Consider the following 25,735-nt stretch of genomic DNA (forward strand, 5'->3'; position numbering starts at 1 on the left):
ATACCTCTCCTGGGCATATACCCAGAAGATGTTCTAACTGGTAATAAGAACACATGCTCCACTATGTTCATAGCAGTCTTATTTATAATATCCAGAAGCTGGAAAGAACCCAGATGCCCCTCAACAGAGGAATGGATACAGAAAATGTGGTACATTTACACAATGGAGTACTACTTAGCTATTAAAAAGAATGAATTTATGAAATTCCTAGGGAAATGGATGGACCTGGAGAGCATCATCCTAAGTGAGGTAACCCAATCAAAAAAAAAAAAAAGAAGAAGAAGAAGAAGAAGAAGAAGAAGAAGAAGAAGAAGAAGAAGAAGAAGAAGAAGTCATTAGATATGCCCTCACTGATAAGTGGATATTAGCCCAGAAACTTAGAATACCCAAGATACAATTTTCAAAACAAAAGAAAGTCAAGAAGAGGGAAGACCAACGTGTAGGTACTTCATTCCTCCTTAGAATAGGGAACAAAATACCCATGAAAGGAGTTACAGAGGCAAAATTTGAAGCTAAGATGAAAGGATGGACTATCCGGAGACTACCCCACCTGGGGATCCATCCCATAATCATCCACCAAACCCAGACACTATTGCATATGCCAGCAAGATTTTGCTGAAAGGATTCTGATATAGCTGTCTTGTATGAGGCTATTCCAGTGCACGGCAAATACAGAAGTGGATCCTCACAGTCATCTGTAAGATGGAACATAGGGCCCCCAATGGAGAAGCTAGAGAAAGCACCCAAGGAACTGAAGGGGTCTGCAACCCTATAGGTGGAACAACAATATGAACTAACCAGTGCCCCCCCCCAGAGCTTGTGTCTATAGCTGCATATGTAGCAGAAGATGGCCTAGTTGGCCATCACTGGGAAGAGAGGCCCTTGGTATTGCAAACTTTATATGCCCCAGTACAGGGGAACACTAGGGCCAAGAAGTAGAAGTCGATGGGTAAGAGAGCAGGGCGGGGAGAGGGTATAGGGAACTTTCAGGAGAGCATTTGAAATGTAAATAAAGATAATATCTAAGAAAAAAATTAAGTGAGCCTGGGAAATGAACACCCTCCTCCTAAGACTGCAAAACAGTTTCGATGTAAGACGTAGGTCAACCAAGCTTAGCACTAGCCTTGGTGGCCAAGGAATTGTCTCTACAGCTAATCCTCCAACCTCATACAACATAAATATTTGTCATCTCAGTACTCACAGATAGGGATTTGGAAGGAAAGAACGTGGTACCAAGCAAAGACCTTAATCCAATGGGACAGACTTATATTTTGGTGCACCACTAAGACTGGGAGTACTTGTAGCTATTAGGTTATGGTGTGACTCAGAGTAAGATCAGTTCACGTGGCCAAGGAACTGCCTTTATAAACCCTGCCTCCCCGTGAGCCTGAATAGTACACAGTAGATTTCATTTGCTAGGTTAGGACTTTGCTTTGGAAATGGGCACTGGGCTGCTGAAATGTAACAGTTGGCAGATCCCAAACAACCCCATTTACATTTCCAAATAGTTTGCTATAATCAAGCTACAAAGCAAGTTTCTAATGGACATTTTTGTAATAGACCAATTTGTAACAAGCATGGAATCCAATCCACACTACTAGAGTCACTCACATAAACACCCAGGCAGAGTAAGAAAGGGAAAGAGGAAGAAAAGAACTACAGCAAAGCTAGTAAACAAGTTTCATAGTGAACACAGTAAGAGCTACTTATCAATAATTACCTTGAATACAAGTGGATTAAATACTCCAATTAAAAGACCTTGAGTGACTGGATGGATAAAAAAAAATAAAACCAACTAGCAAGAAACACACAATCCCTTGAATGGCTGAAAGTACATGGGTGGTGGAATGGTGCATGCAAAGGAAACCCAAAAGAGAGCAAGAATGACAGCCATACTAAGACTAAAAGGAATTTATATCAAAAGCAATAAAAAGAGACTAGAATGTTCATTATAAAATGATAAGGGCTTAATATAGCAAGAAGAAATAAAAGTCTAAATATGTATATGAAACATTTAAGAGTACCCAGATATGTAAAACAAATATTAATGATGTAAAGAAACTGATAGAATTGAACATAATAATAGCTGGGGATCATCCCATCTTTAGCAATGAACATCTAGACAGAAAAATCAACAAAGAAACATCAGAGTTAAATTACAGCCGAAGAACACATTTTATTTCAACACAGGGAATATTATCTAGAAGAGATCAGATGGAAGGACCCAAAACAATTCTCAACAATTTCTTAAACACTGAAGCATGTGTTAGTTTCTACATAAAATCTTTAGTACACTGGTGTGTGCGTGTGTGTGTGTGTGTGTTTGTATATGTGTGTGTGTGTGTGTGTGTGTGTGTGTGTGTTTGTGTGTTAGAAAGATAGACTTAGGAGGGAGAGGAGGTCCAAGGTGGGATCACTGATTATATTAAATATATTTCTGACTAAAATGCAACAAATCTATAAGGTAAAACAGAAAACTTACAAATACATGTAATTTGGAAAACTTACTTGGGCAATGTCCAACCAATAGCCAGCCCAACTTGGAACCCATCCCATGGGCAAGCACCAATCCCTGACATTATTAATGACATTCTTTTTTTTTTTAAAATTAGGTATTTTCTTCATTTACATTTCCAATGCTATCCCAAAAGTCCCCCATAACCTCCCCCCCCCCCACTCCCCTACCCACCCACTCCCACTTCTTGGCCCTGGCATTCCCCTGTTCTGAGGCATATAAAGTTTGCACGACCAATGGGCCTCTCTTTCCAATGATGGCCGACGAGGCCATCTTCTGATACATATGCAGCTAGAAACATGAGCTCTGGGGTGGGGGGTACTGTTAGTTTATATTGTTGTTCCACCTATAGGGTTGCAGATCCCCTTAGCTCCTTGGGTACTTTCTCTAGCTCCTCCATTGGGGGCCCTTTGAGCCATTCACTAGCTGACTGTGAGCATCTGCTTCTGTGTTTGCTAGGCCCTGGCATAGTCTCACAAGAGACAGCTCTATCTGAGTCCTTTCAGCAAAATCTTGCTAGTGTATGCAATGGTGTCAGTGTTTGGAGGCTGATTATGAGATGGATCCCTGGGTATGGCAGTCTCTAGATGGTCCATCCTTTCATCACAGCTCCAAACTTTGTCTCTGTAACTCCTTCCATGGGTGTTTTGTTCCCAATTCTAAGAAAGGGCAAAGTGTCGACATTTTGGTCTTCGTTCTTGAGTTTCATGTGTTTTGCAGATTGTATCTTATATCTTGGGTATCCTAAGTTTCTGGGCTAATATCCACTTATCAGTGAGTACATATTGTGAGAGTTCCTTTGTGATTGGGTTACCTCACTCAGGATGATGCCCTCCAGGTTCATCCATTTGGCTAGGAATTTCATAAATTCATTCTTTTTAATAGCTAAGTAGTACTCCATTGTGTAAATGTACCACATTTTCTGTATCCATTCCTCTGTTGAGGGGCATCTGGGTTCTTTCCAGCTTCTGGCTATTATAAATAAGGCTGCTATGAACATAGTGGAGCATGTGTCCTTCTTACCGGTTGGAACATCTTCTGGATATATGCCCAGGAGAGGTATTGCGGGATCCTCTGGTAGTACTATGTCCAATTTTCTGAGGAACCGCCAGACTGATTTCAAGAGTGGTTGTACAAGCTTGCAATCCCACCAGCAATGGAGGAGTGTTCCTGTTTCCCCATATCCTTGCCAGCATCTGCTGTAACCTGAATTTTTTGCCAGTCTGACTGGTATGAGGTGGACTCTCAGGGGTTGTTCTGATTTGCATTTCCCTGATGATTAAGGATGCTGAACATTTTTTCAGGTGCTTCTCAGCCATTCGGTATTCCTCAGGTGAGAATTCTTTGTTTAGCTCTGAGCCCCATTTTTTAAATGGGGTTATTTGATTTTCTGGAGTCCACCTTCTTGAGTTCTTTATATATATTGGATATTAGTCCCCTATCTGATTTAGGATAGGTAAAGATCCTTTCGCAATCTGTTGGTGGTCTTTTTGTCTTATTGATGGTGTCTTTTGCCTTACAGAAGCTTTACAATTTTATGAGTTCCCATTTGTTGATTCTCGATCTTACAGCACAAGCCACTGCTGTTCTATTCAGGAACTTTTCCCCTGTGCCCTTATCTTGGAGGCTTTTCCCCACTTTCTCCTCTATAAGTCTCACTGTCTCTGGTTTTATGTGGAGTTCCTTGATCCACTTAGATTTGACCTTAGTACAAGGAGATAGGAATGGATCAATTTGCATTCTTCTACATGATAACTGCCAGTTGTGCCAGCACCATTTGTTGAAAATGTTGTCTTTTTTCCACTGGATGGTTTTAGCTCCCTTGTCCAAGATCAAGTGACCATAGGTGTGTGGGTTCATTTCTGGGTCTTCAATTCTATTCCATTGGTCTACTTGTCTGTCACTATACCAGTACCATGCAGTTCTTATCACAATTATGATTTTTGAATCTGAGTCTTGCTTTTCGGGTGTGTTGGGGTATTCAGGACTGGCTGAGGTGGGAGTGCTGGGTTCTGATGATGGTGGGTGGTCTTGGTTTCTGTTAGTAAGATTCTTACGTTTGCCTTTCGCCATCTGGTAATCTCTAGAGTTAGTTGTTATAGTTGTCTCTGGTTATAGATTGTTTTTCTTGTGATTCTGTTAGCCTCTATCAGCGGACCTGGGAGATTAGCTCTCTCCTCTGAGTTTCAGTGGTCAGAGCACTCTCTGTAGGCAAGCTCTCCTCTTACAGGGTAGGTGCACAGATATCTGGTGTTGAGACCTCCCTCCTGGCAGAAGATGATCTGGTGTTGAGACCTCCCTCCTGGCAGAAGATGAAGGCCCAAAACAGGACCTGTCCCAAAAGTTGTGTCGCTTTGGGCTGTCCCAGAAGCTGTAGCTTCTGAAGTCTACACTCTCACCTGTGCAGACTAGTCTCAGAGGGATCCAGGAACCAAGATGGCTCCCACAGGTGCTCTGGCAAAGCACTCCCAGGCAGGGCGTATACAGCTCCTCTCACAGGAAAGGTGCGCGGATGTCTGGAGCCCAAAATGGGTTCTGCCTGAGAAGCTAGGGACCTTGGGGGTGTCTGCCGACTCTGCACTCAAGTGACCCGGTGCTGGCGCCGACCGGAAGGGATTTGGACCCTGGTCAGGCTGGGTTTTCTGCTTCCCTAGTGCTGTCTCAGGTCCTGCGTGATTAGATTGGAACAGAAGTTGTGTTCCACTCACCAGTGGTCCTAAGATTGCGTGGAGAGTCCTCTAGGGGACCTTGGGGGTGTCCACCGACACTGCGCCCAAGGTGACCTGGTCTATTAATGACATTCTTTTATGCTTGTAGATAGGAGCCTAGCATAACAGTCCTCTGAGAGGCTCTACCCAGCATCTGTCTCACATGGATGCAGACACCCACTGCCAAACATTGGACAGACCTCAGAGACTCTTATGGAAACATAGAGTCTGTTCTTAAAAACGAAATAGACATTCAAAAGAAATAGCTATTCAAAATAGCAAAAATAAAGATTTAAAGAAAATATAACTCACATCAGAGATTATTGTCAATTGTGTGTCCACAAATTTAAAAATTGAGGATAAATGAAAAAAATCCTAGATATACATACCTTAGCAAGACTGAACCATGAAGAAACAGAAAACATAAATAGACTAGTCCCAAGTAATGTTACTGAGTCAGTAATGGAAAGTCACAATCAAAAGAAAGCCTAGGAGCAGCCACTTTCACAGCTGAACTCTGCCAAATATCAAAGCTATGTTACCCATTCTCCTTAATCTATTCCAAACAAGCAAAGGAGGAAGGGATTCTTTCAAACACATTCTAAAAGATTAACATCCCCAAAACAAAACTCAGCATAGAAGAGGCTCTCTAAAAAGATAAACCTCCCAGCTATACAACAAAGGCCAGGGCCACAGATTTATGATTTAATTCATTGGGGGGTTTCTAAAATAGGTAAACTTATTGAAACAGTGGGATAGTGGTTGCTTAACACTCAGTCCTGTAGCAAGGAGATATAGAAGGTTGAGAGGTAATGGCTAAAGGAGATCAATACTTGGGTAATATTGAAAATGTTCAAAAACTAGAGTTTTGAGGTCAGCGAAATGGGTCAATAAGGTAAAATAGTCCTGACTTCCATGCATGCATCATGGCATGCCCACACATGTGAGTGCACATACAACAATAATAGATTCACACAAATATATAATTAAAAATAATTGTGGTGATGGTGAGACAACAACTATGAACATACTAAAGTTCTGATTGAATTATAGATTTAAAATGGGTGAATTCTATGGTATGTAAAAAAATACCTTAGTAAAGCTTTTAACAACAACAAAAATCAGTAACTCGGAGTACATATACATGATTCTTTCCCAACATTAATGGAAGTCTTAGTGGAAGGGTGGTCCTGTTTCTGTAAAGGCAACTTAAGGGGAAAGGGGCTTATTCTAGCTCACAGTTCAAGAATACTGTGTATCATTGCAGGGAAGTCAAAGTAGTAGAAACTTCCACAGTCAAAAAGTAACATGCATGTTACTGCTTAATTCCATTGCCCCAGTTAGGTAAGAGTGACAGGCACATTGGGTAGGTCTTTCCAATTCAGTGTAAACAATCTTTCCATCTCAATAAAGTCAGTCAACATAATGCCCTAGAGACATGCCTAGAGGACAAACTACCATGTGATTCTAAAGTCTATCAAGTTGACAATGAACACTATCAGAAGGGGCTACCATATGGGAGCAGAGCCATTTGCTAGGTATGGTCCTAAGGGATATGCTGAAACAAGGCTGTACCATACTATACAACAGAGTAACCAGTTCATACAGTATTTTGTGTGGCTTTGCTACTATGCTTAAGAAAAGTGAAAGATTTTGATTCATTTACATAAATGTTCAATAACTGGAGCCATTCAAAGATCAAATTTTTCATCTTAGAGTTGGGACAAAACAATTATTGGTAGTTTCCAGACACAAACATAATTGACCAGTTAAGGATAGAGTAGATGGGTATAATATATGTATATGTATGCATGTATGTATATACATATATATATATACATATATATATATATATATATAATAGAGGGGGGCACATGATTTGATAAGATTTAAGGTTTTGTAAAACCCTATAATTTTATTAAAATTCATATTACAAAGTCAATCAAAACTTGTATCTATAGTTGCCCCATGTAGTAATTTCAACATTAGCCAAAATTCAATGAATACTTACATATGCTTATACAAGTCATAATCACAATAGTAATTTCTTATAAAATAAAATAAAAACTTGATCTTGTGGTTTAGGTCATCTCTAATCTACACAAGTTGTCTCTGGACCAGTTATTTCATAAAGAACCTATGAATTAAATTGCATTTATTTTTCCATCTGCAGCTTTGAGGGTAACATGAATTTCAACATGTAAAACATCTACCCTGTACTTAAGGCTAATAAAAGTTAATGAATGCAAAGCACTATGGATTGTGTCCTTTCTTTATTCCAACTTCTGGATTTTCCCCATATATGGAATATGCAGGCTGTTGATTTTTATAAGTTGCTTCTAAAGCTCTAGAATGAACCATTTGGCCGAACATCTAAAATATTTTGGCATAAATACATAAAGCCATAAGAGACTGGCATTTGGTCCTCCTGCAATACTTTTATTCTATGTTGAGAACCTTAACTTGAGATCATAAAGGGAAGTCATTTGGCAACTATGGTCTACAACTTAAAAACTTATGGGGCATCAGTCTCTTTTAAAAGTACTTGGAATTGTTCTGTATTGAGAAGATTCAAGTCCAGACACTATGAGAAATCTGCTTATGCATTTATCATGTTTTATAATACCAATAGATAGTCTAATATTCTGCTTGGAAGTCTACCAATAGCACCTAGGGGATTAGAAATGACAAACTAACATCAAGTTCTTCCTATGCTAGACTGGTCAAAGGGAATCAACATATGTAGCAGGTGCTAAGCAGTGCTGAATTATACTGGCTTACTGACAACTTAGGCATGCAAAAATATTCTGTATCAAAATTTTTAAATGGAAAACATCTACAGTGAAATTGTACTCATGTCAACCTTGAAGTTCATGCCTTGGAACTGTGTGCTAAGGTTCTGACACAGCCCTTTGCTTACTTCCAGTAATAAATCCCTGTGGAGAAAGTCCAAGAAGGGCATTGCCTTAGATCATATTTCATGCTAGAGTGAAGATCTTCTCTACAGCTTATCTCCACGAGAGGCCAGCCAAAAAGAATGTCCTGCAGAATTTGTTACTGGGTTAGTATTCATTTCATTTGAAATACATGCAATATTTTCATACTGATAAATTAAAAAATATACATGTTAATGTTCAACACATGTATACACTGTATAATGTTTACATCAGAATAGATATATTTAGCTTCTTGAACACTTACTATGTCTCTCTGTAAAAAAAAAAAAAAAAAAAATCCCAGTGCTTTTCTTGTAGCTATATGAACCATATAGAGTATAACTTATATACTCTCACCCTGCTGTGCCACTGTATCACAGAAGGCATCTCCTGTATACAAGTGTCAATTCTGGTATCTTCAGTAATTTGTATGGCTGGTCTTCAAGTGTTGGAGATAGAACCCAGGACTGCCTGCATACATGCTTGTTAAGCACTCTACTAGTGACCTCCACTGTCAGCCCCTAAATGTAAACACTTGCTAAAAATTATGCCTTTTGTTTCCTTTTTGTAAAAACCATTTGTTTTTATTTGTTTAAAATTATGTTTTATTTGTTTTAAATTGTTTTTATTTATTTTAAATTATTTGTTTTAAATTATGCCTTTTGTTTCCTTTTTGTAAAAACATTTGTTTCCTTTTTGTAAAAAGCCTCAGTGAGTCGGTCACTCAGGGAACTGAGAGAGGGAAAGATATTATTGTAATCCCAGGCTTATTTTACCAATGATCATATTTCTGCCCAAGCTCATCCCCTTTCTGCCAGATTGTGCTCTTTATTGCTCACACCATTCAAAATAGCCATGAGTGCCAATATTCACGAACTACTCAAGCTATCTTTATTGTATTTACTTTGTGTCCTACCCCTGTAACCCACTCTCCATAAATCCCTGAAGCATTCCAATTCCTTTTTTTTCCATTTCAAGAATAACAATTGTAGAGAAAGCAAACTTCAGCACAGACTTATGATTTAAAATGGGATTCTCATTACTTGGATCTAAGAAATTGTCTTAGATCCAAGAATGGCCATGTCAGTTATTCAAAACTAGGCTGGCTTTTAAAATGCTATATCACATTACATACCTCTAATATACTAAAGGCCTGTCACCCACAGACTTAGAAAAGCATAAATCAAATTTACTTTTAATGACCTGTTTGAAATCAATTCATTCAATATTTAATAATCATGATAAAATGCAACATACAAGCAAAGAAGAAAAATCTTTTCCAGAGTAGTCAACTTACTACTCTGAGTATTATCAGCCTTATTAAATATGCACTGCCATAATTATTTTATATTCATTTCATTCTGTGTCACAAATCGAGATGAATTTGGATTGTACAACTTCCACCGAATAAGCTGGGCAAATTTCTATGACTCAGTTAAGTATATAAAAGCTGATGTTCTTCATACCTCTTCTACCCCCAAACCCAAAGGTGGCAGGGCTTAAGAGAATGCCAACCATGTTTGGTGGGAAGAGCCAGCAGTATAGGGCAGAGGAGCGGCAATGGGAGAATATATAAAGAATGGAAACATTCTTTACAACCTCTAAGAGGCACTGACTGAACACATCCCAATTCTGGTTTAGTAAACAGCTAAATGTGGGGATTTTTTTTCTTTACATTTCTCACTTTCACCAATCTGAGATTTCTGCAAGGGAACGAACACCTTTACAGTGATTACCCTCTCACCGCTCCTTCTCCCCCTCTTCCTCTTCCTCCTCTTCCTCTCCCCCCTCTTCCTCCTCTTCCCTCTCCTCTCCTCTTTCTCCTTTCTCCTTCTCTCCATGCCCAACACAGACACAGTGAGGGAGTACAACCATTCACAATTACACATGAGTAAGATATCTACAAGAATGCAGACTTTGCACTTTTAAGCCAGAGCTGTAAACAAAGTGATTGTTATAGCCATCTTGAATGAGAAGAACCAGTAACATTTGTTGGAGGTGCTGGGCAGTAAATAAAAATAATTTGTGAAAGAATCCTAGCAAAGTCCTACAGTATACCTTTAAGACACATTTCTTGTAAACTTCAATCATGAAGGGGCTTGATCAGACAGAACTTTTGTTAACGAAAGCACAGATGTCTCAATTTCTTAATATAGTTTCTTTATTCAAGTCACCAAAACTTAGGACTGTAGTGTAGAGGAAGGAAGAGAGAAGTGGTTGAATTTTTTCTTTAGATTCAAATGTATTTTGACTTTACATATTTCTCAAAACTGTGGTTGAGTTATACTCTTTTTAGTCGTCAAAACAAAAGAATGTATTTTCTGAGTGCTGCAGGGGGGTCTTTGGCAATGCTTAAAAGCTTTAAGAAAAACTAGTTTGAACTTCCCTAGGCAACCCAGGATAGATACAACAATGAATTCTGGGAATGAATTTAAATGGTGCAAAAAAAGAGGAGGGTTCTTCTGTTCATTGAAAACTGAAAGCCTACAAAGAAAGTGAGCAATGCCAAGGGAGGTAACAGGAATTTCAGGATGTGCATATTTTTCAGCAATTGAAAAGGAGACAAAGAACTAGGATCCAGGCAACAAAGGGCAGGTCAACCAGCCATAATCATCACCATATAGATAAGAAAAGCAGACGACGATATTCAAGTATATTACCATGTGTTTTTTGTAAAAGAAGCTGGGCTTCTTTTAAAGCACCAAGCACAACTAATATGCATGAGCTCACATAATAATAAAAACAGAGATAGCATGTCTGCTCACAGACCACAGCGTATTTCTCATTCAAAGGCTTCCAAACTTTTAACGCTATTTTAAGTAGTGAAATGATCTGGAAAGGGCATAACATGTTCAAGGAAGACTTGTCAGAGGAAGAAACGGAACCAGGAAAGTAGTGAGCCATGAGTGTCTGAAGGGTGGAATAATCTAACAGAGGAACCTGAAAGGGTCTATGAGAGTTGAAATACATGCAAGTATCCATGATCTAAGCAGTGGAGCTAGGAGCTCTTTCTTCTGATTAACTACACTTTAGCTTAGAAATCAAGGCTTACAGCCAGAGCTCAACAGCACCCAGTATGATGAGAAAAACAGTACTGATGAGAAATGCAGTGTAGCTCTCATTTAAATTTAATTGAGATCATAATTTGTAAATCACTTCTGAGAATAAATCATTTTAGGCCATGTTTAAAATTTAAATTATCTATCAAAAGAAATGCAATTCCCTATATGTCAAAGGAGTCCCTGTTTGATTTGCCACTGATACAATCATCACTGATGCCATCACCAAGGAGTTTCCAATTGCACTCTCAATACTGTATCCAACAGCTAAAATCCAATAAAATAATGCATTCAGTTGAAACAGCCATCCTTCTAAGCTCATGAGCCACATGTCCCTAGTGGCTAGTGTGCTGGAAGGGGATGGGGCAGAATATCTTATCATGAAAGACATATTTCTCAGATACTACTGGGTTAATTTGAGAGAACCAATAACCTAACTATCTCAATTGCAAGTTAAAATAGTATAATTAGTGTTCATACCCATAGTGAATACAGATCTGCACTTAACATTTTATGTTCTACTTTGAAAGTGTTTATCAAAAGTGAATTGTGCAGAAGAACTATTTGAGGGGTTTTATTAAATGCTTATTACTAAAAGAATGACAGGTCTGGATCCAGGAATATGCATTTAAAACATGTTCTAAATAATGTAGTCACAGATAGTTCCTAAACTATATTTTGAGAAATGTTATGATTGCACATCAAATTACTTCAATTCACTTTAACAACTGATAAATGGATAAAGAAAATGTGATACTTACATACAATGGAATACTATTCAGCCACAAAGAAGAAAAATGCTGTCATTTCCAGTAATATGATGATTGTTCCTCTTGTGAGGCATAAAAATCCAGACATAGAAAAACAAGTACTGCATAATCTCAATCAGATGTAAAATCTAAAATAATTTATTCACTTGAAGTTTAGAATGGAATGTTGTTTCCCAAAGTCTTCTCAGAAGAGCAGAATAAGGGGCAGAGCAGGTAGAGATTGATCAGTGAATGCTAAGTTATAAGTAGGGATAAAGACACTTGGTGTATTATTTCATAATAAAGAAGTCATAGATAACAACTGTGTGTTGGATATCTAAAAGGTCTGGAAGGAAAAAATTGACAGAGTTTTCACCATCAAGAAATGATAAATGAGTCAGGCCTCTGGCCAAACCTGTAATTCTAATACTCGGGAGGCTGACCCAGGAAAATAATGAGATGGAAGTCACTCTGGACTACATAGCAAGTGACAGACCAACCTGGACTATATTGCAACCCACTTCCCCTCTGTCCAAATGGAAATAAATGATATTTTTTTGTGGAGATAGAGTTAATCTTATTTGAACATTACATAATATATGGATATGCTAACATTAATTCACATAGTACCCCATTAGTTGGTAACATTTTTTGGCTTTTATGTACTAGTTTAAAACTAAATGAATGGGCAATGGTGGTGCATACCTTTAAAAAATAAATGCAATTTAAATTTTAAAAGTTTTGCATGGAAAAAGTCCAATTATCTTTATGTGTGTGTGTTTGTCAATTTCTATAAAAATATAAATATATATTGATTTGTTTTCTTGAATATATATATATATATATATATATATATATATATATATATATTACATAGACCTTCTTTGTAAAATTGCCAAGTGTTCTCCACAAACATCCAAGGTACAGTAGATCTGTGCAAAGACTAAGCACAGAGAAAAAAAGTCAAGCATTAGGGATAAATCTGTTGAACAGAGTATCTGCGTAAAATCGAAGCATCTATTTACCCTTGAGCTAGTAGGAGAAGGGAAAACCTTGGTGCAGCTGCAGATGGCCTAATATTATATGTCAAGGCTTATGTGTGAGACACTAGACTGCACTAAAGATGGGTGAAAATAGTTAATGACTTCAAGAACTCAGTCTACCAGGGGAAGACAGCACAAAGATACTTATTATAATACAATGGCAGGCGTGATTTGAGCTGAATCTTAAGTGTCAAGTGATTCTAACATTGCTGGAGATGTGAAAAGGTGGTCATTTAAATGTGGAAAACAGCATGGAAGAAGCACAAGAGCTGTACACTAAGGAGTGCACAGGGTAACCCAGAAGTAGCCTAACTCATAAATATGTAGGCTATACATATACTTGTATGCTGCTATATCAATGTAATACAGCATTCCTAGGTGGCTAGGATATACCTAAAGATTATCTGAAATGTCTCTTTGGTTAAAGAAAAAAATTATTTAGCAAAAAAAACAAAAAAACAAAACAGAGACACAAAGTGATAGTATAAGATCTGCATTTAGGGAACTAATATAATATCTAGGCAGAGAAGGTCGTGGGGCAGGTAGAAGCTGAGATGATGTTCTATTATTGGTCATTTGGCTGCATAGAAGAAAAATTAGGCTCTACTTGACAATGGTCCCTGTTGCAATAAAAGCTAAATATCAAGAGTAAAACAACAGAATATGAATGATTTCTTAAAACAAAGCTGAAAATCCTAAGAAACACCATGAACAGTGTCAGCATTTAGAAACTGCTGGAAATTCAGTGATCCTTTGTGACTCTATCAATAAAGAGTATCTGTGACAGAAATCAGAAAGAAAGTAAAAATAAAAACAAAAATTTCAGTGGTCTAGTGAGCAGATGGCTCTACACTGCCTAGGCCTTCTGGAATCATGGACAATTGAATACCAGCTTTTGACTGCACACTAGTGCACACACAGCTTCTTCAATGAAGTACACTTAGATTCTCCACAGATTGCATGTGGTTAATAACATGGGCTCTAGGGCAAAATTCAGTGAGCAAATCTTGAGGCTATATAATATATGTGGTGGTGGAAACCTGATAAACCCAGTACTTGAGAAGGAGGAAGTAGGAGGATTCTAAGATCTTGGCTAGTCAGTGTTACATAAAAGATTTGAGACTGTTCTGAGGTACATAATAAGACCATGTCTCAAACAATAGTGATTAAAAAAAAAACTCACTTACAATGTCTAGTAATTTTAAGAGCTGCTAAGAAGGTTACTTAAAATTCTGTACTGGGCTACATTCAATTCAGTTGTTTGCCAAAGGAGTCCCATGGAAGTCCCCAAACAACCCAAGAGAAAAAAAAAAAAGAAAAAGAAAAAAAATAGGTATATGTCTCAGTTTTTTAAACATTGAAGTGGAAATATTACTATCTAGCTAATGGAAGTATTGTAAAGGTTTATGACTGGCCCCATACATATATTTATTTAAAACAATAACCTGATACACAGTAATGATTCAAAAATGTGTCTACATGAGTGGAAATCCCACAATGAACTGTACTGTGCACAGAAACCCTTATAAAGGTACAAGTACTATGTAGTTAGGATGTCATTAATACTGTTTAGCAGCCCAAGAATCATCTGTAGTATATTGTCCTGCATAAACAGCATGCCTTGATTATTATTCCTTTGTTAAATTCTTTTTACTTATTAGTTTTGGGAGTGGGGAGGCACATGGCACATGGAGTATGTGGCGATCAGAGGACAACCTGTAGAAACAGGCACAGGAATAGGTTCTCTTCTTCCATTCTATGAGTCCTGGGGATCAAACTCAAGTCGCCAGGCTTGGTGGCAAGCACCTTCACCTGGTGAGCCATCTGGCCAGCCCTTGAGTATTATTCTTAGTGAGCATACTAAGTCATTTTCTAAAAAGCAGTGATTACATCTGTAAGTATTTGCAGTGTTCTTCTTGAGTGAGCTAGGCCTGCCCTTTACTTCACTAAACACATGTAACAAGTCTACTGACATCATCCATCACAGAACCCAGCGGGACATCCCCGCAGAGCTCAAGTCTCAAATCGGACTTGCTAGGTTTTCTTGGGCTCAGTGCAGGGACATGAATATTATACAGATCAAAGGTTCTTTTTTCCTTCACCAATTTAAAAAAAATGCCAATTTCTTTTAAAAGCCTCCAATAAGCTCATTTTTATTTAAATTCAGTGGGCTCATTTCCACAAAAAGGAATCAGTAGGTATTGGGGGTAGGGAAATGGGGTATTGTTCAGAGCTTCTAATAGTGCAAGAGATTTTTCCACTAAAAGATTTTTTTTTTAATATGGAGCCTTAGATTTCCCAACTCGCCTTTCTGTAATCTCGATCTATCCCCCCAAATTTCCTCCTTTTTAAACTACCAAATCTCATTAATATATTCCTACTCTCCTGTAATCAACCAGGACATACATCAAGGACAAAACATAGGATGAAGATAAATTCTAACCACATAGTGGCTGAAGTAATATCATCATTGCCATTTTCCTATGCCACTTTTCTAAACATTGAATGACACATCATAACAATAGTTATCCTACCTCTGATTCATTTTGTTTCCTGTTGTTTTGTTTGGCCTTACATAAGGTCTTGCTCTGTGTTACTGGCTAACCTTGAACTTTTGGTGACCCCCTTGCCCCTGCTCCTACCTCTGCTCCTACCCCTGCTCCTGCCTTGACCCCTGACCCTGCCTCTGGAATGCTGGGATTACAAGTGTGTGCCACCTGGTCTGACTCATTTCCTTAATAACATTTTTGAATGCTGTCAAATGTGGGAAAATTGTCTATGGCATTAGTGCAGTCATTTCTCCAGTACATGGGATCTTCAATAAGCTGATTCAAGAATGATCCCTTGAACAATGTCTCCTGAAAGGATTTTAAAGAAAAGTTTGATCAGAGAGCTAGAGCTAGTCGGAATTACTCAATGTTATATCCCTTTGCTGAATTCTTAACAAATCTTTAAACAGCATTCCCTTCTTTGGTGGTACACAAAGTATGGCTTTTCATTACAACAACCAAATTGAAAAATCTATTTGATAACTTTAAAAGGATAGGAAGACTGACAAGAGAGGAGTGAGGAATGCAGGGAGGAAGGGAGGATGGGAGAAAGAAGGAGGATGGAGGGAGGAAAGGGGAATGAGCTACATATTTTCCTATTATCTGTACAAAAAAATATTCTAATTTTGAAAACGTCCATAGCCAGGATACACATTCACATTTGTAGCCAGGATATTTTAAAATATATACACACTTATGAAAACCATAAGCCCATTGAGCCAAATATAACAACAAATTAGTTTTTAGATGGAAAAAAATTTTTACCTTACCCTTTAAATCAGACAGTAATTTGTTTCCTCAAAAATGAAAAATTTTACTTTCATTTATATTGGTGTATATAAATTCATCAAACACTAGTATGTGATCAAAAAGTAGATTGTTTCTGTAAATAACATGGTCTTTTCAACTAGTAGCCTAATAGGCAGTGTGGTATAAGGGAGAAAAAAAATAAACCAGGGGTTTTTTTTAATCACATGACTTAGCCTATGAATTCAGGCTCTGGCACTTAGTAGGTGTAAGACCTTTATACTTTGAGTCTCAGGCTCAGCTAGCTGCTTATTCTCCAGTCTCAGTTTTCTTACCTATAAAATACAGATCACATGGCCACTGTGGCCACATAAGATTGTTAAGAGCTTAAACTGAGAGTATGAGTTAAATCATGATGAAAATGATTTATACATCCACTGTATTGCGATTATAACTTTAACAGAATAAAACCATTAGCGAATTAAACATATCCATTAATGACATACAAATAAAATGTAATCATTAAGGCCACCTGATTGAATTTGAGATTGTTCATGTGCTCACTTCAGTTGAGACATGGCAAAGGGATGTCACCATACCTTTTCATATAAACACTGTATTCCCACAAAGAAGTGCTTTCTAGAGTCAGTATTTCCAGGAGCATAACAAAGTCCAGTAGTTTTCACTGCAGAGATCTAATCCAGTATCACCAGCACACAAGAAACCTCTAGGTATTGAACAAAGCAAATGTTTTGTGTGTGTGTGTGTGTGTGTGTGTGTGTGTGTGTGTGTGTGTGAGAGAGAGAGAGAGAGAGAGAGAGAGAGAGAGAGAGAGAGAGAGAGAGAGAGAGAGAGGATATACCTATTTAATTTATAGTGAAAAATTAGACATCCCTGGATTTAACCAGAGGAATACAACCTCGGCAACTTGGCACATTAAAATGTACAGATACAGCTCTTTGGAAGTCATATCTACATTGGTATATGGAGAAAACATCTAGCAAGCACAACTTTCCAGCACTTAGAGAAACAGACTAACTAATAGTCTGGAAGGAGACCAAAGCCATAAATTCAAAGAAAAGGGCTGCAGGGAGACTCCACAAAGCTGCTGTTGCTTTAATTGCAGACAATTCAATTCAGCAGCTGTTGGTCCAGGGCCTAAGGTTCACTGTATGCTCTTCAATGCAACCTTGAAATACTGTCACTCACTCCCTTCACCACATCATCTGCATGCTGCCCAATTAATGAGGAGCGAAATCAACTGACAAAGCACGCATCAAAACAGAATATGATCTGTTAGCTTCTCAGCACACAAACACATTATTTTAAGAATGAAATGGGGGGAATGTAGATGAACATCCTTGACAATAAATGATATCCAAAGTTATCAAAAATTGTGGCAAGAGGAATTAAGCTTCTGCTGTGTTCAGAGGAAAAGTGAAACTTTCTCAGGGTTTCTTACTGGCAAGGGTCCTTCTCATCTAACAGCTATATAATAACCTTTTAAAAGAACATACGTAAGTATCTGAGCAGAACCCAAAAGTTTATTAGTATACCCTAGTATTTTTCTGAAAGCTCAATCAAATACTTATAAAGGACCATTTTAGATCTGATGATATATTACAATACTGTGTCATGGGAATGCATTTTTATCCTTGCTGTTTCCAGCACTTTTTGTTTTTACCAGGAGAATAAACAACAATACATGATATTTATCAGCCTGAGTTCAACACTGATAGGAATATAAATTGATGTGAAAGATGGACCCTGGAATGCCTCCCATTAGAAGTTTTCTTACTCTTAAGTACATGGAAATCCATACAAGCAATTAACAAATACAGCAGCTTAAAAACTCAAGAGAAAAACAACACACTGAGAGTTTAAAAATTGCTTTTTCCTTCCAAAACACTGTCTTGTGTGCAAACCCTGTAGACATTATCACATACTACCAGTTGCAGATGTAAGACTTGAGAAATTCAATACAAGAATACAGCAGAGTAGCATGCACAATTAAGGGATCGCGACTACCAATTTAACAGAAAACGCAGATTTCACACAACAATCTACCACACACACACAGCTAGGGACAGGCGAGTTTTATGCAGCTTTTTTGTTTAGCTTATTAGAAGCCCATTTGTCTTTCAGTCCAGTAAAAGAGGGAGCGAAATAAAAGAAAGAAATTCACTTTGAAACCACAGGGAAATTTCAGAGAAAATAAAACATACTATACCTGTATATTGTACCAGGAACATTGTGACACTCTTCAGGGAACTGTTTCACGTTGTATCCTGCCGGGAGTTATTCTCTCCTGACCCTCTTCTGTCCTCAGAAAGAAAAGCTAAAACAACCTAAGCCCCCACTACACACTACTATCCCTAACCCACCCCCCATTGACGGGGAGAAAATCACTGCCACGATTCCGCTCAGATCCGATTCTTCTGGTAAGCTCAGCTCCAGCAGAGCAACTGAGCTCTAGCGACAGAGCATGGGGAGGTGGATTCTGATGCCAGTAGCACTTCCATCCACTTCACTTACACAAAAGCAGGCAGTGGAAAATCCAGGAGCCTTGAAGACAAGGGCTGGAACTGCCTTTTATGAATTGCTATTACTGCATGTGTCACCATCCATCTCCAATGACGGACACTTAGAGGCTGAATTGAGAGTGGAGGGGGTGGGGTGCGGGGGGAGGTTGGAGAGCAGGTGGAGAAGCAATTAGCAGTATGTTCATTGGAGAATTCGTTCAGGATTTCATACATCAGTGCCTAAAGAAACAGCGTGCAGTTGACAAATCACAACTTTACCATTTGCATGCCTTAAAAGAAATCTTAGCTCGGAGCTCCATACAAAATAACACTTACTCACACTTCAGGGTATAGACAGTAACCCCTATACTTTCTCTTTCCTCTGGCTACCCTAGTCCCTGACAGATCAACATTCTCAGTGAATATTTGCTCCTTTTCCCTAAAGAATTATATTTTAAAAGCTGAGTGCATGGGAAGTATAAAGAAATTAAATTCTATTGAACATAGCATCTCTTAACAAAAACACAAGAGCTAATTATTTTATGCCAACTTTCCATTCCTACTCCCATTCTCCAGGTGCAGCCTCCACACACACCTATAATCATAGGACTTTGGTGCATCTATTAAACACTAAAAAATCTCTCACACAGTAATTCATTGAAAACAAAGCAGAAAAACAAAGGCTATTTGAGGACTCGCTTGATAAGTGACCTTAAGGGACTGCTTTATCTGAAAGTGGTTTGGTTTTGTTCATCTGCTAAAGTGAAGCACACTTCTTTAAACTGAGTTTTAAAATGATCTATGAATAGAAAGAACAAGGAAGGAACATCTAGGGGTGGGTTTCAGGGAAAGTGGGGATTCCATTTCTACAGCTTTGTGAAACAGACAAGAAACAAAACTGCTCTGAGTCTAAGCTTGCTTATTTGTCAGTTGGGAGATGATGGTCCAGAGCTAGACTGCTTTACATATCCTAAGAATCTTATGAGATAATGATTATGGCTCTTCTGTAAATTGGAAAGGGACAGGCACCTGGAAAGCACCATTCGATTCTTTAAATCTTAAAATTAGAATCGTTATTTGTTCTGAGAAGTCTCCAGAAAACAATTTTTGTCGAATGTAATCCACAGTACGTCAGAAGTTTGTCAAAGAAACTGGAGAGTCCTAATTCTCTTTCCTTTCCAAAAAGTTCATTTTCCTTCATAGGATCTGAGTTTATGTCCTATCTAGAATGCTAACTATTGAAAAATAAACATCTCCTTTTGTTAAATCTGTCTATTTACCTGGCTCATCTTCTATGCCCAGTATGTGAGGAAAAGATTTGAGTTGATTAAGTCTAAATCCACAAGGTAAAAATCAAAAGTCATGTTTTCTAAGGCTCCAAGTTGCCTTGATACTATATATATAGTGACCAGCTGGCTTATACTGGGACACAATTTTAGCACATGAAGTCCTGGGGTGGCCACACCTGGGGTACTAAATGATCCAGGCAATGTTTTGGGACCTCTGGTTCAGCCAAATCCCACATGTCCTGATTTCCATCTGTATGGTAGTTACCCAAGTGTGTGTCTGTCCACATGAGACAAATGTAAAACAGCCAAAAAAGGGGCAGAAATATCAGATGTCAGCTCATCTTGGCCCCCTCCAGTGCCGTCTGTGACTTCAAACAAGTGTTTAGGCCAGTCCTTGCAATACGAAAGAAAACTTTCTAATTGTTCTCTCAAATACCACTGCCATTGCTAAAAATGCCAGTAAACTATTTATCTGAAATCTATTTTAAATCAATGGGGGAAAGTAGATAATATGGAACACAAAGGGTTACCCAACTAGTAGCTAAGACTAAAAGAGCCATTTAAGGGAAAAGGAAGGAGAGGCTAGAGAGATGACAGAAGAAACCAGCCAGCAGGGGGAGAAAGGAGAATAAGTGACTTTTCTTTCTAATCACACACTTGCTGGGTCATGGCAAATCTCTTCTGTTTCCCTTTGGAAGCATTATGAACGATAATTTTTTTATAACCAACGCTGCAGCCTAGCCTTCCAGCTGCTTATATGGGTAAACAAGAGCTTGCAAAACTGGAGGCCCTAACACCAGAGTTTACTTCCTGTGGCATACACAGAACCAAAAATGTGGAGCACAGATCCCCAGATGCCTCCTAGCTAGAACCCTTCATCACAACCTCACCTCTGTTATGGCTGGCTGCAAAGAAAGGTAGCAGCCCTACTACAGACTCCATAAAAGGGGGTTCTGAAGCTTTAAATTGGGCATGGTAGGAATGGAATAATGGCTGTAGTTCAGAATCAGGGTATTCCACCTTTGGGCATTATAAAAACTTATACACATCCAAGTTTGAAATTCAAATCCCTCAAGTTCCTCAAAAGTGTCACACAAAGTAAAAGAAAAAGGACTAGCAAAATGATTTCTTTTCTCAGCACTGTCCCTTCAGTCCAAATATAAAGGCCCTATATAGAAGATGACTGACAGACTATCCACAATGACAATGATGTGTGTTTATGGGGGGGTGGGGGGAGGGGCAGAACCTTCAACCCACATGAGCAGAGATGGAAAATCCAAGTCTCCTGAGGAGAAGAAATTCCAATAACTCCTGCAGTGCTTACATTACCCTGACTTCATTTTTTTTTTTTTTTTTGGTTTTTTGAGACAGGGTTTCTCTGTGTAGCCCTGGCTGTCCTGGCACTCACTTTGTAGACCAGGCTGGCCTCGAACTCAGAAATCCGCCTGCCTCTGCCTCCCGAGTGCTGGGATTAAAGGCGTGCGCCACCACGCCCGGCTGTGTAGTGGTTTCTTTTTTTTTTTTTTTTTTTTTTTTTTTTGTACCCTGACTTCAAATAAGCACGGATGCCACCCTTGCACTTCCCTTCAGCAGTCACTCCTTAGCCTGACTTGGTCACATGAATTAGGGTCACCAGCCATCTGGGATTCCAGGTGTATTTGTCAAAAATAAAAGTCCCCGGGGAAGATTTCAAAGAATCAAGATTTTGAACCAAACCATGAACTTCAACAGGAAGGAGCAACATTAATTTGCTAAACCTTAAAAGGAAAATTGAAGAGTGCAATAAAAGTAAGAAGTAATGAACTAATTTGAACCACGCCTAACCTTCCTGTTTTCGGACTCCGTCACACTTTGACAAAACCTTCATAGAGTATACGGTTCCCATTCCTGTAAAGGGCACACTTTAAGCAGACTTACTTGATGGAAAGCTCCCAAAGAGGGGGAAAGTCAGAACTGACTCTTCTGTATTATTTTTATTTTTTACCTGTTTGCCCTTGTTCAAGTCACTTCCAATCTCTTAGCCTCACCTTGCAGGCTTTGACATGGTCTGTGCTGGGACTGTTGATATTACAAACCTAAGTTGCTGCCAATTGTGATATTTAGTGTAGCAAATATCACATATATATAATGACATCATAATTTGGCCCTGATAGCTAATAAACACAGATACCCATTTATCACGAGCCCCATTCTCTCTCTTCTCTCATACATTACATCCAAACTGAAGTTCCCCTCCCTGCTATCCCTCCCCCTCTTCTCTCCCCTACCCAAGCCTCCTCCAGTTTCCCTTCAGAAAAGAGCCATTTGCCCAGGAATATCCACCAAACATGGCATATCAAGATGTGATAAGACCAGGCAGAAACCCTCATCTCAAGGCTGGAGGAGGCAATCCAGTAGGAAAAACTGGGTCTCAAGGGCAGGCAGAAGAGTCAGAGAGATCCCCACTCCCACTGTTGGGAGTTGCACAAGAACACCAAGCTGTACAATTTGTCAATACTACCTCAGTGCCTACCCTGATCACAACTGTCCCGTGAGTTGGTATCTCTTATTTTTATATAGCTTATTTTGAAATAGGCTTTACATGAGAGTTGGTAGCTGGTCTTGTTCAGACTCAAAAAAAAATACACTTCAACAATCCTTTTTTTTAAAAAAAATACTTGCTCGCAAAAAAAAAATAATAATAATGTGTTAGGGACACTTTGTGTAGAAGAATTTTAATCCAGCAACATAGCTGCTCTGGCAAGGGATCACATCCAGAAATGTTCTAGGTAGGTCTATGTGACCTGGCTGGAATTCAGTCACACTCTGGATTACAGTATAAACTGCTGGAATACAGACACTCCCTTAGTACACACCTTTAATCCCAAACAATGAAGGTAAAGTTAGTTTGTGAAAGAAAGCAGTCATGCTGAAATAATATCTTATCAATTAGACAGGGGCAGACAAAGTGAGGAATCAGAGAAAGATTTGACCGAATGAGTCAGAGATGTCTCATGAGGACAGGAAATGGAGGGCACTTCACGGAGTGATGTTCAGTTAAGTTCAAACCGTTCAATGGAGGTTCATACGGTGTGTGCGGTTCATACGGTGCAGTTCAGAAGAGGCAATTAAAGCCAGAGAATCAGAAGGAGCCAGAAGACTAGAACAAATTGCCAGAGTTACTTTGAAACCAAACAGAAATTGAGTGAGGAGAGAGAAGCCAGTTTGTATCAGTCAGCATGGAGAGAAGTTTGAGCCAAAACAGCTGAGTTAAACCAGCCAGCCAGAGTTCAGAAAGAGCTAGAAAGGGTGAGCTTATTCAGCAGTCTGACTCTGAGACAACAATTACATCTGGCCAATAAAAGTTACACTTACAACTTTGCCATTCACAAGTGAAAGTTATAGTTGAATAATCTGGTCCCCACAAAAATATGAAAGGAGGAGACTAACCTAAAATATGGTGATTATCTTTGATATGCTAGACATGGCATGGTATTTTACATATTAGCATTAGTCAGTCCCCACAATACAGTGCTGTTTAGGTATTATATACATTTTCTAATCAAGAAACCTGCCCAACTTGTGATAAATGACTACTTTCTAATCAACTACCATGAAAAGATTGAGATTTGAACTCAAGCAACCAGAATCCTTACTATACCAACATCTTAATGATTAGGGCATACTTCCTAATTCAATCATACACCTGAAAATGCTTAATGAATAAATTGCATGCTGAGCCACCAAGGAAAGGTAGCGTTCCTTGTATTTCTATTTGTCTTTTTTAACCTTTGTTTATTGTCTCTGTGTGTGCCCAAGTGCACCTGTGTGTTTGCCTATGAACATAAATATCACAGCACATGTGAGGATCAAAGGGCGTGGTTCTCTCATTCCACTTTGTGGATTCCAGGACAAAAAGTACCTTTACCCATTAAATCATCTCTCTGGTCCCTTGTTCTGCTGTTGTTATTTGTTAATTGTTGTTTGGAAATGTCATCATATGGTGTCATGTAACGCTTGGGACTATTAGGTTCTCCAAGTAGACAGACTTAACTTCTTGAGTTGTCTTTGTGGAGGAGCTGATTGTGCTACTACATCTTGGTGTTTTGTTTTGCTATGTTTTGTTGCGGGAGGTGGGGGTGGGGTGGGAGGGGGGTCTGGCAAATGGAGAAAGAAGTGTATTGTCAGATATTTGTAAAGTCTCATTGGTGTGATAACAGCTAGCACAATACTTGGCACAAAATTACTTCTCAATCAAAGCAGATTTAACCTCTCTTTGTGACTTAAGTGGCACAGCAAAAGAGAAAACGTTATAAGGAAAAAGGAACTACGTTTACAGAGCTCAGGTGCCCTAAGGCTATTGCACAGATAGCCACACACAGCCTCCAAAATCAAGTTCCATCAGATAATAAAAGATAGCAAAGTATTAGTTGGTGGTATTTAACAAGGAGACTTACTATGTCCTATACCACGCAACAATATTCTCTAGTTTTCCTAGAACCACTGCTTCTAAAGAGAGTGCTAAGGAAATAGAGGTACTGCTGGGAGTACTTAGTGAATTTTAGCATCCTTCTTCCCAGAACACTTCAAGTCCAAGTCCTGACTACCTCCCATTCAACTGGGACCTTCTAATACACTCCTTTCCCCCTCCCTTCCTCTGTGTATTCTGACTTTTAGTATTTCTTCCCCTGACCTAACTCTCTCTCTGCTCAACAGCATCAAGTGGTATTTATAGACTATGTGCCTGGCACTGCACTAGATGAAACAGGAGGACTTTTCAAAATTAGTCAAAGAAATACATGTTCCATTGAAAAACAGACCTACAACATTCAAGCAGATTAGAGTTCTGGCAGCGTATAGCAAATTCAGGTATAATTGGAGGGTTTGATTGGTTTCAGAGCACAAAAACATTTCTTTATGTGGCTAATGATATGAACACCAAAGTATTTAGAAAAAAGTATACTGATGGCAAAACTTAGTTTGAAAGGCATAAGAGGACAGATAGGTGGCAATGCAGGTAATAAGAAATACAGGGACTGGCAAGATGTCTTAGCAGACACTTGCCACCTAATCTGATGACCTGACTCTGATTTCCACAAGTTGTCTTCTGACCTGAACACATATGCAATGGTACACACACACACACACACACACACACACACACACACAGAGAGAGAGAGGAAATTCAGAAATCAAGTACAATAACATGATTAATTAATATCAAGTGCTCACAATATAATTTTTTTCAACTTTTCTCTTATATTTGATATTTTCATAATTAGATCTTAAGAATAAAAATTGTACATTATTAAACTTCAAGTTTCCAGAAGAAAACAGTCATACATTGTAAAAGCATAAGACAATTAGGGCTAAATTGAAGTGAGAAATTTTGTTTCTTAGAGAAACAGAAAACTATCATAAGAATGGGTTTTTGTTTTATCCCAGATATGGGGTAGGTTCTGCTTCATATTGCCCACAGCAGCTAATGATGATCTGCCTTGTGTTCTAGCAGGAGCATGATTTTGCTATCTGCAGAAAGTTCCTATGATTTGGTGACATCTGGATTTCTGGGGACTTTTCAGAGGGTTCATAAATGCTATGGCCCAGAGAAGTGGGGGGTTGTTGCTTAGTTGTGGTTT

The 25,735-nt window shown here is 38.7% G+C and overlaps 1 protein-coding gene across 15 annotated transcripts in view; it reads right to left on the reverse strand.

The window, feature by feature from the left end:
- Positions 1 to 25,735, reverse strand: part of Enox2 (ecto-NOX disulfide-thiol exchanger 2) — a 291,296-nt gene that overhangs the window by 256,109 nt on the left and 9,452 nt on the right. For 5 of the 15 annotated variants that reach the window (XM_085838203.1, XM_085838205.1, XM_085838201.1 and 2 more), the window contains exon 1: positions 18,537 to 19,358. The exons of 5 other annotated variants lie outside the window; for them this stretch is intronic. In XM_085838203.1, coding sequence (XP_085694329.1) covers positions 18,537 to 18,558 — 22 coding nt within the window. In that variant the 5' untranslated portion in view covers positions 18,559 to 19,358. Of the gene's footprint in view, positions 1 to 18,536; positions 19,359 to 25,735 lie in introns of those variants that run through there. 5 more of the 15 variants (XM_021152912.3, XM_085838202.1, XM_085838197.1 and 2 more) reach the window with 2 other exon arrangements.

The sequence above is a fragment of the Mus caroli genome, unplaced genomic scaffold (genome assembly GCF_978045245.1).
Source record: "Mus caroli unplaced genomic scaffold, Mus_caroli_1 scaffold_5, whole genome shotgun sequence".
Classification (NCBI taxonomy): domain Eukaryota; kingdom Metazoa; phylum Chordata; class Mammalia; order Rodentia; family Muridae; genus Mus; species Mus caroli.